General features: G+C 44.1%; 1 protein-coding gene across 1 annotated transcript; it reads left to right on the top strand.

Annotated features, from left to right (window-relative positions):
- Positions 1–5,564: 5,564 nt before the first annotated feature.
- Positions 5,565–14,701, top strand: GABARAPL1 (GABA type A receptor associated protein like 1). Its single transcript, XM_065941380.1, has 4 exons — positions 5,565–5,930; positions 10,489–10,567; positions 11,711–11,829; positions 13,322–14,701. The coding sequence occupies exons 1-4, from the start codon at positions 5,841–5,843 to the stop codon at positions 13,385–13,387; spliced, it is 354 nt and encodes a 117-aa protein (XP_065797452.1). The 5' UTR covers positions 5,565–5,840; the 3' UTR covers positions 13,388–14,701.
- Positions 14,702–16,009: the final 1,308 nt, after the last annotated feature.

Genomic DNA, 16,009 nt, shown 5'->3' with positions numbered 1-16,009 from the left:
GCATGCAGACCTGCTGACGTCTCTTCCTCGGGACACTGTCTTGCTCCCGTGGTCCACCTGCGGTTGGATGTTCTCTTGCCTGGGTGATCCACTTGCGCTTGAAAGATCCACCTGCAAATTTACTAAAGAGGAAGCTAGGGAGAGAGGGTCAGTCATTTGTTAACAACTGAATTCTTCGTTCTTACTCCTAATCCAAGAAAGCAATCAATAGATTCAGTAAGGTGTTACACATAATTAGTAAAGCAGAAATCAGGAGCTAAGTTATTAATGAATGTTGTCTAATGGTCTCATCTTTATGATCAAGGTCTAAAGGAAACAGGGATGGACAAACAGAAAGGAGAGGCAAAGGACATACTTAACCATACGAGTTTAAGCAGTTTGGTCTTTATCCTGCACTGTATGAAAAGCTATTGAAAGTTTTTGAAGAGGGGAAAAAATATTATGTAACTTGTAACATGCTTTGGCTGTCACTAGAGGATGAATGGGAGAAGTGAGATGTAGAATACAGGGAGACCACTATGGCTATTCAGCTACCCCAAAGACAACACTCCAATATCTTTCATAAGAGCTTGGTTATAGGCAAAGTTATGAAAGAAGGCAGACTAAATTGAATGCCTCTTCATTGTGTTTCAGTTTCCAGGTAGAACACAGACTGTTTATGCTACCCTTTGGTTCTTACTGTGCTGTCCCACCAATGATATCAGTGCTCTGAGTGCCTGGACCTTTCTTGGCCCCAGTTTGTATATCAAACTTGCCTATACAGGATTTGTGTGGTACACCCCTCCTGCACTAGACTTAGGACTTGCTTTTCCTTCCAATGTTAACTCTGATTACCATGGCGGGTAGAGTTAGGTCCTCTCTTCTCTCTCTCCCCAGAAGGGATGTAAATTCAAACTCAGTGAACACCAAAGTAGACAAATGCAAATCCAATTCAAAGTGGACAAAAGTTCATGAGGGGGTCAAACAATTAGTAAGTAACCATAACTTTCTGAATGCCTACAGGGCCCTTTAATTTTCTAAACAACGTGCTCCCTTTGGTCAGCACGTTTTGAGGCTAAGTTACAGAGAAGTGATCTGACTGGCAGAAAACTGAGTGCCTGAGCTGGCTTTGCACTCAGTTTCTTCAGACTTTAAACACCAAACCGAAAAACCTTTTGCTGTAAGTTCTCTAGTTTAATTTTTATTCCTTTTACTCAAATGTATACCTTCAGACAAGATTGCAAAGTCAAATAGCTCTGCAAGGCTTGTGAAGAGAAGCACCTTCCCACCACACAAATGTAAAGTCCCTACATTTTAGCTGACTTTTAAAATCTACTTTACTTCAAATATCATGCATAAGTTTCTGTTCCTTTTTTTTTTTTTTTTTTTTTGAAGTATAGTCGATATACAATGTTGTGTTAGTTTCATGTATACAGTCAAGGTCCGTGTAGTCAAAGCAATGGTCTTTCCAGTGGTCATGTACAGACTGGGGAGTTGGACCATAAAAAATGGCTGAGGGCTGAAGAATTAACGTTTTTGAACTATGGTGTTGGAGAAAACTCTTGAGAGTCCCTTGGACAGTAAGGAGATCAAACCAGTCAATCCTAAAGGAAATCAATTCTGAATATTCATTGACAAGACTGATGCTTAAGCTCAAGCTCCAGTACTTTGGCCACCTGATGCGAAGAGTCGACTCAATGGAAAAGACCCTGATTCTGGGAAAGACTGAGGGCAGGAGGAGAAGGGGACGACAGAAGATGAGATGGTTGGATGGCATCATCGACTCAGTGGACATGAGTTTGAGCAAACGCTGTGAGATAGTGAACAGGGAAGCCTGGGGTGAACAACAAAAATGAAGTATGAAGTTAGTTAATCACTCAGTCATGTCCAACTGTTTGAGACCCCCTGAACTGTAGCCTACCAGGCTCCTCTGTCCATGGAATTCTCCAGGCAAGAGTACCGGAATGGGTAGTTGTCTTGGTTTGTCATAGCTTTTCTTCCGAGGAGGAAATGTCTTTTAATTTCGTGGCTGCAGTCACTGTCTGCAGTGATTTTGGAGACCAAGAAAATAAAACCAGTCACGGTTTCTACTTTTCCCCCTTCTATTTGCCATGAAGTGATGGGACCGGATGCCATGATCTTTGTTTTTTGAATGTTGAGCTTTAAGCTAGCTTTTCCACTCTCCTCTTTCACCCTCATCAAGAGGCTCCTTGAGGCTCCCTCTTTGCTTTTGGTCCTGTCAAGTAGGGGTCTGTGATAAGGATCAATGCAAGTAAGTCTTGCATTCTTCTTTCTTCTGCAAAGTGTCAAAAGGATGGATTTGGCTGACAAGATTAGGGTGTGTGCAGGGTTTTACTAGTCCAGTCTCTTAATCTTAATGAGTCTCTCTGGTCCCTTTAATCTTGTCTCAGGTGGTTTTGTGACTGCTCCTCATTTTATTAACAGATGTTCTGCTCTCTGGGCTGCCCTGATGACTCAAACCTTAAAGAATCTGCCTGCAATGCAGGAGATCTGGGTTTGATCCCTAGGTGGGGAAGATACCCTGGAGAAAGGAAGATACCCTGGAGAGGGGAATGGCTACCCACTTCAGGGTTCTTGCCTGGAGAATTCCTTGGACAGAGGAGCTTGGCAGTTTACTGTCCAAAGCATTACGAAAGAGTCTGACCTGACAGAGACTCAACAACAACAATAGAGGAATGAAGAAGTAATATATTGGAATAAATAGAAAAAGATTACTTGTCATGACATGTGCGTGCACGCATGCAAAGTTGCTTTAGTCGTGTCTAACTCCTTGCGACCCCATGGACTATAACCCGCCAGGATCTTCTGTCCATGGGGTTCTCCAAGCAAGAATACTGAACTGGGTTGCCATGCTCTCCTCCAGGGGATCTTCCCAACCCAGGGGTTGAACCCATATCACTTACATCTTCTGCATTGGCAGGTGGGTTCTTTACTGCTAGAGCCATCTGGGAAGCCCTGTCACTACACATGTGAACTAAATTTTGCTGTATTGTATTGTTAGAGTATGTCTAGTTTTCCACAAAACCACCAACTGACTTTGAAAGTTGTTGTTGTTTAGTTGCTTGGTCGTGTCTGACTCTTTGTGACCTCATAGACTGCAGCCTGCAAGATTCCTTGGCATTTTTCAGGCAAGAATTCTGGAGTGGGTTGCCATTTTCTTCTCCAGGAGATCTTCCCAACCCAGGGATCGAACCCAGGTCTCCTGCATTGCAGGCAGATTGTTTACTGTTGAGTTACCAGGGAAGCCCTTACAAAATTACCTTTGTATAATATTTTAAGTGTTCTGCTACAAGTATATGTAGCACGCTGTAAAGGGTCGACAGAGTGGCTAGTCTGTGAAAAAGTATTTGCATTTAGAAAGGTCTTAAGTCATAAAGATTAATGAAATTTCATCTCCTGAGTATCTTTTCTATGTAATTTGCTACCGTGATTAGGTATTTTTAAAATAAAAGTTAAAGTCATTTTTAAACTAGCTCTGATTGTTTCCAGTAGATTTGATGGGAAAACAACACTCTTCTCCATTGAATTTAAAGTATTCCTTTGAGAGATTTAGCTATATTTGAGTCAAAGCTCAAGTCAGCTAAAATAATCAATTTGAGAATAAGGACTAAACATTACAAAAATATAATGTGATACAAGAATTCCTGGACTTTCATACATAATAAGGATTGAAAAATGCCATGAAGAAAAATGATTTGAAGAAGGAATTCATAGGGCCTGGACTCCATCTCAGGCCTGTCCGTGCTGATCGTGCTAGGCCGCCTCTCCAATGGACTCTGAACTCTGGGTTTAGCGCCTGTGGGAATGACAATGGAAGGATAAGACCGCCTCCGGGCAGGGGAATCTTGAAGATCACATCCAGGTTACCCATTGCCTAAGAGAAAACAGACACTAATCACCCCGCCTCTGGACAGTATCTATCGGAATGTAACCACAGGCTTATTGATTATTAACTGTTGAATGATGGGGTTATTGTGATTGTATTTACCCTTCCTTTGTAAGCCTCAAGGGATTTGGGCTGGTGGGTTTGGACACGTACACATGGGGTATAAAAGATTTTCATAAATGCTGGTTGGGGTCCTTGGCTAAGAGGAGACGCTGCCTTGGGCCCGCCAGTGTAATAAACTGCACTCCACTATCTGCATTGTCCTTCTGAGTGAGTTTGTTTCCCGGAAAGCATGGCTATAACAGATTAACATTAAAACAAAGGCTAGGGACTTCCCTGGTGGTCCAGTGGTGAAGACTTCACCTTGCAATACCGGGGGTGCAGGTTCAATCACTGGTTGGGGAGCTTAGATTCCCACATGCCTTGTGAACAAAAAATGAAAACATAAAAGAGAAGTAATGTTGTAACAAATATAATGAAGACTTTTAAAATGGCCCACATTTAAAAAAATCCTAAAAATGAAAAAAAATGTGGGGCTATCTAATTCATTTTCCTTATTTCTTTTCATTTGTGAGTTTTTTTTTTAAATCACAGATCCTGAGATCTTGATGAAAGATCGCAAGTGACCCAGGCCACTGTTGTCATTTTTCAGAACTTCCTGGATTTCTTTAGGGCCCAGCAGTCCCTCATTCCGCATCTTCACTTTTTTTTAAATATTAGGGTTTCTGCTGCTCTTCCCTTACAGGTCCCTATAATCACTTGTTAGTAGTGGTTGAAAAGGCCTTATTTCTCTGTCTTAACAGGGTCAGTGGAGGGCCAGGGGGAGGCGACAGTTACCTCCAGTCTTCCATCAGCCCTTCAGGTAGCACTTTGTATTCATGTCTGGAAAGGATTACCCTCCTCCCGAGAATTGTGAATTTTTGCATCAGGGAAAAAATTGAGGACTACCGAGTTAATCGCCTGAATCGCCTTATATTTTATTTTCCGAAGACAGACCTAACTTCTGAGATCTGTCATTCATTTCCATAGCTCAAGCTATGCAAAATCCTTAGTAGTAACGACTGACGTCACTTCCCTGGACCTTGATCACACTTCATGCCCTTCACCTGCTACATCTCTTCAGTTCCCTGAGTCATGCTCTGTTTATGTTGCTGCTCTAGGAGCAGATTTGCTGCAAAATCCCAAACATGACGCCAACGTGGTGAACGAGGGGTCACGGGGCGGAGGCAGCCAGCCCAGCATCCGAGTCGGCGGTGTAATCAATGAACGAGCAAAGGGCGAAATACAAGCCCGGGGCACCTCTGAATGGGCCAGAGGAGTTCCAGGACCCCCATCCCACCTCTTCCCAGACTCCAGATCCCAAAAGGCCGAAAAAAACAGGTGGATTTTTACCATCTGTATTTGTTTTGGGGCCCTACCAAGAAATGGCGAAGAGGGTAAAAGGCATCTTTAGAACATTATTTTTTTGTTGTTGTTTTAAAAACATCTCTAATGTCACTGTCACAATAAAATAAGATGTGAAAATCTCTCGTGTTCTAAATGGACTGTATTCGGGGAAACTGTTACTGGAATGAGAAAAGGCTGAAATGGACGGCGCCTGCCCACCCCCGTCCCGCGGTCCAAGGTTCGCGGGGGCGGGGCGGGGGCGGGGCGGGGGCGGGGCTTCTGACGTCACAGGATCAGCGGGCCGTCGTGTTGTTTTTGTGCTCGCAGCTCTGGGGAAAAGCCTCCGGGGATTCTTTACCTGGCCCTACCCTGTCTAGGAACCCAGGCCCCGAGACCCCCCTCCCTGAGAGCTCTGCCGAGCGGCGCTGCGACGTGGGCTGGCCTCTCGGAAGCGAATCTGAGACTCATTGCGAAGTGCCCAAAGGGGTCATCAAAAGACGGGAGAGACGCCTTCGTCCGCGAGAGAGGCAGGCCCCGTGCGGGGATTTTAGAAACCCTGCGGTTCATCATGAAGTTCCAGTATAAGGAGGACCATCCCTTTGAGTATCGGAAAAAGGAAGGAGAAAAGATCCGGAAGAAATATCCGGACCGGGTCCCTGTGAGTGCCCTGGGGGGAGAGGGGGGGATGGTGGTGGGGGCGGGGGAGTCGTGATGGCTGCCCAAAGGCACGGAAGGGTGGCCCCTAAAATTACTCAACCTGACGCCCTTCTCCGCGGGGAGAGCCAGTGGAATATGGACGTTCGGACTGCAGACCGTTTAAAACTCGTATCCCTGGAGCCGGTCCCCATCTTTTAGAGCTGACTGCAGCTTTAGAGCGAATCCTAGGACTGAGTGACTCAGCAGTGTTCAACACATCCCAGATGTGTTGGCTGGGATGTACTCAAAATGTAGCTTTTTGGGGCGAGAATGATGAAGTCGGAACACCCATATGCTGCCTTAAGATAGCATGGAACTATCTTAACAGACCCAGGGAATTTGCTCCCATCAATTTCCGCCCTTAGGTGGTTCTCCGTTAATGGGGAGGACTTTGGCCCTTTGTAGCCCTGGGTTTGGGAGGGAAATGTTCCGAAGCCAGTGGATCTTATATTTTATTCTGTGAGGATTAGGAAAGGAAGGGGACGCCACAAGAGAGGCCTGGCCTAGAAAAGAAGGTCACGTTCTCTGCGCAGTAACCCGGTTGCCTCATCATTCTTGGCTCCAGGGTGTGTGGGCTGGTGTTTATTCTGAACACATTGTACCTGAACACAATCAGGAAGGACTGAGACCTTCTTCTCGGGTGTTTGGACTCAGGTTTATGTTCTTAAACCTAGTGCAGGCGGAGAGAAGGAACAGGGAAGAAATACCAAGGTGTCTTTCTGCATCCGGGCGTTTTTCCTGTCACCCTTCCCCCAGCCTTTTGCCTGGTTTTCGCTAATGTGGGCTGCGTAGCTGGATTTGAGGGCAGAAGGCTTTTAAGGTGTGATAGAGGGAACAGCAATCCTTGAGTTTTGGAGATGGGAGGATTAGAGACCCTAAGACTGCTGTTTATCTTAGGGCAGGGACTTTAGGATATTACAGGTACTTTACGTGTAAAGGAACTGCAGTTATCTGATGGTGAATTCCTTTCCAGTCTTCATCTAACTTTTCATGTTCTTACAGCTTCCGGAAGCGACCTGGGCCGTATAAACCTCTTGCAGTACTTTTCCTATAAACTAAGGGAGACAGGAGGGCTGTTGCATTAAGGAATTACGTACAAAGGTGTTTTCACCTAAAAAGGAGAACTAGCCCTATTACCCACTAAAGGATGCTTCGCAGATTTCTTGCCTGGTCTCTCAACCCTGGATGACTGCTTTAAAAGTTTCCCACCGTGTTTTGGTGATATCTATCCTACCCTCTTACAATATTTTCAAGGGACAACTAACTTTGATTGGTAGCTTACCACGTCCCTGGGAATATCTTCAGTGCCCTGTTTGTAGTCATTCACTTAGTCCTCACGCCACTATAATCCCTTTCTACAGATGAAGGATCTGAAGAAATGGAGTAACTTCCTGAAAGTGGCTGATGTGTGCCTGAGCTGGGATCCTGATCCTGGCTGTTGGATCCTCTCCAAGCCATAGTGTTTCTCAAGGTCCAAGGCAGTTCATGATTTAAGAGTGATTTATGCCTTGCACTATCAGGTATTGGAAGTAGAGAAGTCAGCTGTTGCTGCCCTCAACAGTTAAGATGGCAGTGTGATGCCAGAAGAAAATCCAGTGAGCAAAATGACGACCATTTTTTTCAGAACTCCAAGATGAAAGCTCTGTTCCAATAGTTCTGTATAAGCTACAAGCTCAGAATTGTACCTGTTCCGAAATCTAGTTAAAATTCTCCTGTATTTCCTCAAGGCAGTCCTTCCCATTTCAGTTGTTTCCATGCATTCACCCAGAATTTCAGCTGATCCATTTTTTTATTCTTATCATTGTTTGCTGTTAAATATTTTACTTATTTGATAATTTGTAAGCTCTTATGACTCACTCAGATCTCATGATTTCTCCGGTTGGATTTTAACCAGTGGCCAAACTCCTTCCAGCTGTTCAGTGTATGGCTTTCTTTCTGATGACAAATAATAATAATAATAAAAGGAGCTTTGCCCTTTGAATCCTGAGATTTGGTGTTCTGGGCAGAACTCTGCATCTCGCTGCGCTGAAGTGTCGTGTTGACCGAAAAGAGGGTTAAATGGTTTCCAAAGCCCTTTCTCGCTGGACTGTTTTGTTATTAAAGCAGTCATGTACCCTGATTAAATGCACTTGTCTTTGTTGCTGTTTTCCTGCTCCCTTCCTGTGGTTTCCATCTCTTGTTAATGGGGGCTGGATCTGCCAGGTCTGAGTTCCTGCGTGGCACAATGCTGTGCCCCCTCCTTCCCGTTTAGTTTTATTTACCTGCTGCCTCATTGTTGGGTCTTCACTGGTCTAATCCTATGCTCTTCTGACTTTCTTTTCATTTCTGATTTAGCAGTACTCCAAGTTTAATTTTTATTTTGTTCTTTAAAATTTTTTCTTCTGATTTTATAGAAATATAATTGACATATGGCACTGTATACCTATAAAGTATACAGCATCATGATTTGACTTACATACTTTATGGAATGATGGTCACAATAAATTTAGTGAATATCCATTGTTTCATACAGATACAAAATTAAAGAAATAGAAAAAAAAAATAAGATAAGATAAGAACTTAGGCTTAAGTGTGTGATAAGAACTCTTAGGATTTACTCTCAAAGTATAATTGACCTACAACACTGTTAATTCCTGTTACACAACATAGTGTTTTTTTAATGTACATTTTAAGACACCATGATAAGTCTAGTTATGATAACGTCACTGTGTTAGTTACTACTCTATTCCTCACACTTCACATTTTGTGCCTGTGACTTATTTAAGTGTGATCATGTCCTTCTGGTCTTCCTGGTGCAGGATTGTTTTTCTCTGCAAAAATAAGTAGGTTTTTCACTATGTTAACCTATCCCCTTAAATTTAAAAGCTTCAGATTTCTCCATATCTTTATGTTTAGATCTTTACAGTTTACAAAGCCTTTTCACATAAAAATTTTATGGATTTATGGATTATTTGAGTTTGTTGTATCCATTCCATGTGTCTGTAAAAGATGTGTTTGAAGGTTACCGTGTTCCTTTTTATTGGGCTTCCCTGGTGGCTCAGATGGTAAAGGATCTGCTTGAAACGTGGGAGACCCAGGTTCAATCCCTGGGTTGGGAAGATCCCCTGGAGGAGGGCATAGCAACCCACTCCAGTATTCTTGCCTGGAGAGTCCCATGGACAGAGGAGCCTGGTGGTCTGCAGTCCATGGGGTCACAAAGACTCGGACACAACTGAGTGACTAAACATACATACATATTTTACTCCTTGGAATGCTGAAGTTCAGAGAATTTATGTGACCTGTGTCCAGTGTTTATTTATGCTTTAACTTTTCTGTACTTCCCTATCTTCTACCGAAAATGATTATATTTTCTAGACTAAAAATCTAAAACTGATGGTTTTATAGTCAATTCAAAGTATTTATAATTTAAATCAAATTACATATTATATCACTTATATAATATATAAATACTGAATGTATTTTTGTAATATTTAAATTTAAGTACATTATTTAATTATTGCTTGAAATTTTATGTATAAAATAGTTCCTGTTTTATACATCTACATGTATAACTTTTATGTATCTTTTCCCCTTTTTTTTTAAATTATTTTTTTATTGAAGGATAATTGCTTTACAGAATTTTGTTTTCTGTCAAACCTCAACATAGGTATACATGTATCTCCTCCCTTTTGATCTTTTTTCCTTTTCTTTACAGAATTAAATGATCCTTCTAAACTTGGAAGTGTTGTAGAAATATTTAATATAGACACTGAAAATCTCTTAAAATCCTAACAGATAGTCAATATGGGTTATTATGGGTTATTGTACTGATATTCTATTAATATAAGCACTACTTTTAACACTTTTTTCACTTAATGGTGCCTTGAATGAATTTTTTTTTGCAGTCATTCTCAAAAATTTTGGTGAAGTACAAAATTTAAACCACATTATCTGTATCTTTACAGATATATATCATTTATGAGAAAGAATAAGCCTAGTAGGTACTCAGGACCACTTGAGAAAATCCAGACAATTTTCTTGGTGCTTCAACTAAATACCAGAAAGTATATATCCTATAATAAAGAACCTGCCTACCAATGCAGGAACCATAAGAGACTCTAGTTTCATCCCTGGGTCAGGAAGATCCCCTGGAGGAGGGCATGACAACCCACTCCAGCATTCTCACTGGAGACCTAAGGAGAGAGGAGCCTGGTGGGCTAAGTCCATAGGGTTGCAAAGAGGTGGAAATGACTGAAACACTTAGCATGCACGCACGCACATCATACAGGTAACTTGTAATTAAAATCAAGGTCCTCTACTTTTCATAATATCCCTTCCCTATCCTCTTATTGTTTCAGTAATAAAATTATAAGAAAGTCTGTTTCCCTGTACATTTTATAAAGGGTAAGAGTGAATAAGAGATGGAAAAGTTATATTGAGCCTAGAGAAACTCACTTCAGATAAGGGCAACTGTGGGGTGTAGAAGGAAGCATACTAGGTTGGATTCTGCGGTTTTCATTCCCACCCTTTGTGTCTCCCAGGTGATCGTGGAGAAGGCTCCCAAGGCCAGGGTGCCTGACCTGGACAAGAGGAAGTACCTCGTGCCCTCTGACCTCACTGGTAATGCTCTGTCCCTCCCCTGATCCTTCCTCCCACAGCAGAGCCTTCCCAGTCCTTCCTGTGTGAATGCGATCGTGGGCTTGGGAAGAGGTAGAACTGAGGAAAGTGAGTGGGATGCCCCAGAGAGTTGGGTGAATCAGCGATGGTGATGTAATTGTTCTTTCCCATCACCGATTTCTTTAAGCTTTCCCCATTGTTGTAGGACCTTGTTTGATTTAGAGGCAGCAGAGTGTGAGAGCTTGAGAGAAAAGACCAGATGTGTATTACATAAGCCGCTTAAAATTCAGGTTTGTTATTGTGGTACCAGTTTACACCATAAGGAAAACCAGACTAATTTGTTGGGAAGATCACATTATAGAGATTCTCAGCTGAGTACCTTGAACTTTTCAAGTTATGTTTTTTTTTTTTTAATACATCTTGTAGATACTGTTTGGATTTGCAAAAGATATGTTAATTCTTCATGTTGATTTTTAATGGAATAACTACTTCATCCAGGAGACACTTGGAAAGATATTGGTAGATGTGTTTGCACCAGAGTTGTTAGGTTTGAAAATCAGCCTTCTAGAAACCTTGCAGTGTGCTCAGTGAAAAATAAAGCCTGAACCTCACTCATTGCCCCGACATTGGGATGAGTGATTGTACAAAGATTACGGGAGTCCAGTAGATCTCTTCCATCACAAGTTAGGTGGAAATGGACATTAAAGTGTCTGTGTGTGTGTGTGTGTGTGTGTGTGTGTGTGTGTGTGTGTTTTTACCCCACATTATGTGGCTTTGGGATCTGAGTTCCCCCTACCAGGGATAGAACCTGGGCCCTGGCATTGAAAGCATCAGAGTCCTAACCACTGGACCCCAAAGAATTGCGAAAAGTGTGTTTCAAATCAGATTCTGAAATTGAGTAAAGCAGAGACGGATTGAGGAATTAAACTCCATGGCACGTCAAGGAACACACAGGCTTCTTGCCATATCATTTATTGTTTCTGAAGCTGCAGGACAGTGTTTGGCTCTGCAGATGATAATGCCAGTCTGGTGCTTTGAGAAACAGGTGCAGTAGAATTGTCTTCTGGATCTTACTACCCTCCTGCTGACCTCTCATCTTCTTCTGCCTCGTCTTCGCTTTCTAACCCCACCCCCACCTTCATCCAGTTGGCCAGTTCTACTTCTTAATCCGGAAGAGAATCCACCTGAGACCTGAGGACGCCTTATTCTTCTTTGTCAACAACACCATACCTCCCACTAGTGCGACCATGGGCCAGCTGTATGAGGTAATGGTCCTGGCGACAATGCTGTCCTATCTGGCCTTCTCTAGCCTGTGTCCCAGGTGTTATCATCCACACACCCGGGAAGTGGGGCAGGCGGTAGAGGTGTCATTTATCAGGGTGCTCTCACATAGCCGTGTCGGGCTCGGGGAGATCAGGTGTCTCTTGTCCCTCGGCAGTTGAGCGACCCACTGGATTCAGTCCCTTTGAATTCTTTTCTCAGTCTTGCCCTGCCGTAGTGTTTTAAGATTGGAGTGTCCTTATTGAAACAGCAGGAAATGCTTTCTGACCACAAATATACCAAATCAAATGAAATTTAAACACCAGGCAGTCTTTCAGTGGATTCATTTTGTCTTCACAAATCAACTCAGTTGGAGGGAGTAACTTGAATGATTTTACTTGGTTTAATTTTTGGTAGACTGTAAAAATATGATGATAAACTCTAGTAAAGGACTTGATCATGATTTATCACCTGCATCATTATTCCTCAAAGGGTTTCACACAATACTGCCTTATAATTGTATCCTATTAGTGAACTTTTCTAGTAATTTCTAGTTTTTATTCCATAACATACATTCCCTGGTAGTTTATATCCCAATATATATAATTATCCCTTCGATTCCTGGGTTGGAAAGACCCGCTGGAGAAGGGATAGGCTACCCACTCCATTATTCTTGGGCTTCGCTGGTGACTCAGCTGGAAAAGAACTGCCTGCGGTGTGGGAGACCTGGATTCAATCCCTGGGTTGGGAAGAACCCCTGGAGAAGGGAAAGGCTATCCACTCCAGTATTCTGGCCTGGAGAATTCCATGAACTGTATAGTCCATAGGGTCATAAAGAGTCTGACATGACTGAGCAACTTTCACTTTCAAATATGTCTAGTTAATGGGTTCCCCTGGTGGCTCAGCATTAAAGAACCCACCTGCCAAATGCAGGAGACGCGTGTTCAATCCTTGGGTCAGGAAGATCTCCTGGAGGAACAAATGTCAAGCCACTCCAATATTCCTGTTGGGAAATCCCATGGACAAGGGGGCCTAGTGGGCTACAGTCCATGGGGTCACAGAAGAGTTGGACATGACCCTGTGACTGAACAGCAGTCAACAGCAATATAGAGTCACGTTGTGTCTTTGTTCTTCTTGCCAGAATGAGCTTCATATCTCTGATGTGTATGATGTTCTCCATGAAGGTTTTTGTGAACTTAGAGTTCAAAGTTGAATCCCAGCCACTTCTGCTGCTGCTTTGATCCCTTTTTTTTTTTTTTTGGCCCTGCCAAGTGGCACGCAGGATCCAAGTTCCCTGACCAGGGATCAAACCGGCGCCCCCTGCATTGATAGCGCAGAGTCTTAAGCAGTGGGCCACCAGGGGGGTCACACGATCCTCTCTTGAACGGGGGTGAAGGGAACCTCCTATGCCTACCTACAGGGTTGTGTGAGGCTCCAGATCCTAGGGATGACGAACGTGATTATGTTTCTAAACCGTCTTCTCCCGTCTTTGCCTAGGACAACCACGAGGAAGACTACTTTCTGTATGTGGCCTACAGTGACGAGAGTGTCTACGGGAAGTGAGTGGCGGAAACCGGCCGATGGGAGCGACCGGACTCGGGGCAGGGGGAGGGGCAGGTGTGGGGCCTGGGGAGAGAGAGAGGGGGGCTCCCCCCGTGAAGGAGACAGAGGCGGAACACCTGGACACACGACACCACACACACCATCACCATATTTTCACACGCTCGATTGACAGTTTTTGCTGCTTTCTCGGCCCTGGGAGAAAGCACGGCAGGACAGAGCTGTTGGGTTGGCTTTGATAGAAAAAACAAAAACACAAAAACGGGGATACTCTAGTCTCACCACAAACACTGCTGCGAAATCTGATTTCCATGGAAGAATCGGGGTGGGCAAGTTGAGGCCAGAAACCATGGACCGACAGTAACTTGCTGCTCTCCTTCGCTTTGGGCAGAGATTCTGTTTTTGACATATTTGCACAAGACAGGTGGGGGAAGGGGTTGAGAATGTTGCAGGACTGCTGGCTGGTAGCGGACCATTCCTGGGGACCAAAAGAGACCCACTGTAATTAAAGTATTGTGACCCCTGACCTCACCTGTCTCCCACATCCCAGTGGTCATCTCACAAGCATCACAGTACCCAGCCCACCACCCCTGTGGTGGCAGTAGACCCCAGACCCAGACGCTTAGATGGAGCTCCTCTTCTGCTGGAGAGTAGAGGCCAGGCGTGAGGGATGTCAGGATTGCGAAGACAGTCTCCAAAGCATAGAACTGGAACTGATTGAGTGCTGAGCATCTCTGTCTAACCGCTTTGCTCTTTGGTGCCCGTTTTCCCCACACCCCACACCTTGGACTTGAATGAGCCTCACCCATTTCAGCGATAGGCTAGAACCACTCATCTTGACATTTCCCAGACTTCACTCCATGAGTTAACGGAGTTACGTACAGAAGGGGCAGGTATGTGGTAAGATGGCTTGTCTGCACCTCCCGCTTATCCAGAACTCTTGCTCCGGGGCCGCTGTCCTCCACTGTCACAATGCACAGAGATGTATGGTGCGGGCCAGCGGCCCCCCTCCTTGGGTCTTAATTTCCCGCAGCTGCTAGTTAGGAAAATTTGAGAAGGGTGACTTTTCGTAGTTCTTGGGGATTCCACTTGACTCTGATTATTTCCACGTTAGGGTTATGATCTGGGTGGGAAGCAGGAATTTGCACCCAGATGGGACATTTCAATTCATCTCAGACACTTCAGTTCATCTCCACGAATGAAAAGGGTCCTTCCCGTGGGGGAAGTTCGAGGGTCAGCTCTGTCAAGCTGCAGGCTCTTGTATAATGAAGTTTCTGCTGTCAGGCCAAGGAAATAAAAGAATTGCATACCTTAAAATGAGTTAGAAATGTTGCCTTTATTTTGTAGGTATTAGAGTAGACGGCGTGTGGACTCCGAGCGGGAAACTTTGGGAGGGGGTGGCTTTTTGAGGGGTCACCCAGATGTGGTCAGACGTGTACTCTGCCCCTCACCACCCAGGAGTCACCGTCCAAAGGCCAAAGACGAAGGGAGCTGGGGGCGGGGTGCCCAGGGTGTCTGTTGGCGGAATGTGCGTGGTTTTTTCCTCCACAGATAAATGCTTTGTCACTGCTTTACGTGCTCCTCAGAGCTGAAGGTGGAAGACTGCCTACATCAGAATATAGCTGAGTGGAGGTGGGGGGTGCTTGTTAAAATGCAGATGTCTAGGCTTTGTACTGGGTTTAGCTGACTCAGAATCTCAGCGTAGGCAGCTGTATTTTTAACTGGCTCCTGTGACTCTGCTGCACACCGAAGCTGCAGAGGCGCCGCATTGTTAACCTGGCTTCCCTGTAAGTCCCAAACCAGCCTGTTCTTTCTGTCACATCCTGGTCTGTAAGAGGCCACCGTCTCCCAGAGCAGCGAATGGCACCTCGATGGCTTTTTGGGCTTGGCAGAAGCTTGGTGCCCCTTCCAACCTTAGGTTAGAACCTTCAGTCAGGAGCACATATGTAGGTGGGCAGGTGGGGTACAAGTTAAGAGACAGCAAAAAACAGATGAGTGGAAATTCCTTTCTGAAAGAAATCAGGTGGTTCTACTTTATTCCACTTATTTCCCAACGCAAAAGTATTTTTTTCCCCCTAGAAAACCTAGAGCGCTTAAGAAAGTTCATAGGACTATATTGTGAAATCAGGTTAAAAGTGCGAAAGAACAACCAATGGTTAAAATGTGAATAGTGGTGATTAGGCAGACAAGTGCACCGCCGTGCTCGAACTCCAGGGGGCGCTCTGCCCTGGTGGTATGTACGACATTCTCCGGAGCTGGGTAGGGTCTCTGCCTTGTTGCATTCACCCTTGGGACATAATATTGTCAGTTATTGCAAGTTGCTGTGAAAATGTTCCACATAATTCTTTATGGTGTTTGTGTTGGTAACCACCCAATATAATAGGTATGGTGTGATTTGAGGTCTTGTGTGTGAGTTGGGGGTGCTCTTGCCCATGGATACAGCCCCAAGTCAGCTATAATAACACACCAGTCATTTACAGAAAAATAAACTAGTTGATAAACTGTTTCTGTCCAGTTTTTTACTCAGTACAAAACTTGTATTCAACTATTTCTAGCTGTGTTTACTTTTGGATATATTTTTACTCTTATTTGAATAAGCTCCAAGCATTCATCCTCATTTTGTTT

The sequence above is a fragment of the Muntiacus reevesi genome, chromosome 1 (assembly GCF_963930625.1).
Source record: "Muntiacus reevesi chromosome 1, mMunRee1.1, whole genome shotgun sequence".
NCBI lineage: Eukaryota > Metazoa > Chordata > Mammalia > Artiodactyla > Cervidae > Muntiacus > Muntiacus reevesi.
Note: the sequence above shows the minus strand (reverse complement) of the source record. Positions and strands in the feature narration are given on the sequence as shown.